This window comes from Volvox carteri (assembly GCF_000143455.1).
Source record: "Volvox carteri f. nagariensis unplaced genomic scaffold VOLCAscaffold_39, whole genome shotgun sequence".
In the NCBI taxonomy this organism is placed as follows: Eukaryota; Viridiplantae; Chlorophyta; class Chlorophyceae; order Chlamydomonadales; family Volvocaceae; genus Volvox; species Volvox carteri.
In genome coordinates, this window is record NW_003307582.1 from 249,231 (window position 1) to 251,967 (window position 2,737).

Below are 2,737 nucleotides of genomic sequence, written 5' to 3' on the forward strand. Positions count from 1 at the left end.
CCGCCGCTGGCTGCTGCGGCGGTGCTGCCGCTACAGCCGCAGCTGGCTGCAGCGGCGGTGCTGCCGCTACAGCCGCAGCTGGCTGCAGCGGCGGTGCTGCCGCTACAGCCGCAGCTGGCTGCAGCGGCGGTGCTGCCGCTACAGCCGCAGCTGGCTGCAGCGGCGGTGCTGCCGCTACAGCCGCAGCTGGCTGCAGCGGCGGTACTGCCGCTACAGCCGCAGCTGGCTGCAGCGGCGGTGCTGCCGCTACAGCCGCAGCTGGCTGCAGCGGCGATGCTGCCGCTACAGCCGCAGCCGCTGCTGGCTGTGGTAGCTGGGCAGGTAATCTGCTCCTTACTCCCTCCTGCCTGTCCTCCCATTCGGATCCCGGCTGGAAGGTGGGCAGCGCGGAAATGGAGGTATTGTACGACGGCAGCGGGAGATTCCCGCCGTTTGCGCCACTGAGCGTCGAATCCCTCTCCAACGTACTTTCGTACGGCAGCGCCAGGGTACCCCCTGTGGCGTTGCGCGGCCCGGCGGCAGCGGTGGCCATTGCCGCCGGAGGTGGGGGTAGCCACTCGTAATGAATTTGGGTAATTCACACGCGTACATGCGCTTAAAGCGTTTCATCGCCAACCTTATCGCACAAGCTATCACTGATATAGTGACTAATCCTGCATCAGGATTGACACCTCACATATCAGGTCGTATCGGCTATGCCGCCGACAAAATCACTCTACCAGTGCGGGCAGGTCCTTAGCAAGTTACAAGTTACATGTTCCGCACACAAGTGCGGGTGTGTCCCTAAAAGCCGGGGGGGCCCAATGGACGTTGTATTGGTATTGATGCGGGTACGCGGGAGGCCATCATCATCCTCCCTCGTTCGCTTCAGGGGGAGGCGCCTCAGCGCGACGTGCCTGGCCTCCCAATAATATCGCATAATTGCACCCCAGACGTGACTTGTGTGTGGGGGGGGGGGGCTTAGGGTTTTAGGGTTTTAAGGTCACACGGCGCGGCGCGGCGATGTGTGCGGGACATACATCAGCACGCACGTGCAGGTACACACAAGGAGGGACACATGGAGCAGCTTACCTTGAGGGTGCGAAGCCGCAGCCGCAGCCGCAGCCGTCGTCGTGCTTGCTGCTGCTGTAGGCGCCGCGGCTGTTGCCAGTGATGGGCCCACGCCACCAGCGGTGCTGCTAGGACCAGCAGCACCGCTGGCGCCAAATCGGAAGGGAAAGCTCGGAAATAACGCCGGCTGCTGCTGCTGCTGCCCTGCCACCGGCCCTGGTGCCGCCGCACCCGGGTTCCCTCCGCCTCCCCCTCCCAGGAATGAGAAGGGTGGAAACAACGTTGATGAGGGCGAGGATGAGGACGGCACGAGGGGCGCTGTGGCTGTGGAGGGCCCCGGGGGGGCGCCGGTAGCCGTGGCCGGTCGCGCAGCCTCCCTCTGCGCTCCCCACCCACCTCCGAAGGACGACCCAAACCATGATCCCGAAGACGATCCAGCGCCACCAGCGCCACCAGCACCACTGGCAGTAGCAGGCCTCGTAGTGGCTGTAGCACCTGTACTACCCGTACCTGCGCCAGCAAAGGCAGCGGCTGCGGCGGCTGCAGCGGCTGCAAACGTAGCGGGCACCAAGTTGGCGTCTCCCGCGTTGCGAACACGCGCCTGTCTGTCCTCCCATCTGAGCTCCTCGTGGGACCTGGCGGCGGAGGGGATAACCTGGTAAGGAGGCATGGCGGATATGGAGACGATGGAAGTGGCTGTTTCTTCTTCCCGGATAGGGCGTCCTGGAGTACGTGATGAACCGCGTGCCAGCACCGCCGGGGGTGGCGACGGGGTTGAAGGGCGGCGTGGAGGCGGTGTAGTCCGGCGGCCGAGAGCTTCCAGGGCTCGGGAAGGGGGAGGAGGAGGAGGGGAAGGAGGAGGAGGGGGAGGAGGAGGAGAGGGCGAAAGGGAGGGAGGAGAAGGCGCGGGTTCCTGCGAAGGCAGCGGACGCAATAGGGGGATTCAAGGACCGGGCAGACAGACAGACAAACAAGCAGACAAAGACAGATAAACAAACAGACAGACAGGCAGGCATGTGAGCGGTTCCGCCCCGCCTACCTCCAAACGCAAAGGCGGGCTGTCGCGGCACGGCTGTTCCCCACGGGTTGCTCGAGTGCGGATCCGCGACTTGCCCGCGCGGGATCGACCCTGCCGCGGCAGCCCCTCCTGCTTGGGGCCCAGCCGGCGGCGACGGCGGTGGTGCCGCCGCTACAGCCGCTGCCGCCGCTGGCTGCTGCGGCGGTGCTGCCGCTACAGCCGCAGCTGGCTGCAGCGGCGGTGCTGCCGCTACAGCCGCAGCTGGCTGCAGCGGCGGTGCTGCCGCTACAGCCGCAGCTGGCTGCAGCGGCGGTGCTGCCGCTACAGCCGCAGCTGGCTGCAGCGGCGGTGCTGCCGCTACAGCCGCAGCTGGCTGCAGCGGCGGTACTGCCGCTACAGCCGCAGCTGGCTGCAGCGGCGGTGCTGCCGCTACAGCCGCAGCTGGCTGCAGCGGCGATGCTGCCGCTACAGCCGCAGCCGCTGCTGGCTGTGGTAGCTGGGCAGGTAATCTGCTCCTTACTCCCTCCTGCCTGTCCTCCCATTCGGATCCCGGCTGGAAGGTGGGCAGCGCGGAAATGGAGGTATTGTACGACGGCAGCGGGAGATTCCCGCCGTTTGCGCCACTGAGCGTCGAATCCCTCTCCAACGTACTTTCGTACGGCAGCGCCA

At 66.2% G+C, this 2,737-nt stretch overlaps 1 protein-coding gene across 1 annotated transcript in view; it reads left to right on the forward strand.

The window, feature by feature from the left end:
- VOLCADRAFT_118507 (uncharacterized protein) overlaps window positions 1-2,737 on the forward strand; it is a gene marked incomplete at both ends in the record, with an annotated part of 12,137 nt that overhangs the window by 8,483 nt on the left and 917 nt on the right. Inside the window, 4 exons of the mRNA XM_002953842.1 lie at window positions 37-377; window positions 1,310-1,400; window positions 1,455-1,708; window positions 2,104-2,628. Coding sequence (XP_002953888.1) covers window positions 37-377; window positions 1,310-1,400; window positions 1,455-1,708; window positions 2,104-2,628 — 1,211 coding nt within the window. The remainder of the gene's footprint in view (window positions 1-36; window positions 378-1,309; window positions 1,401-1,454; window positions 1,709-2,103; window positions 2,629-2,737) is intronic.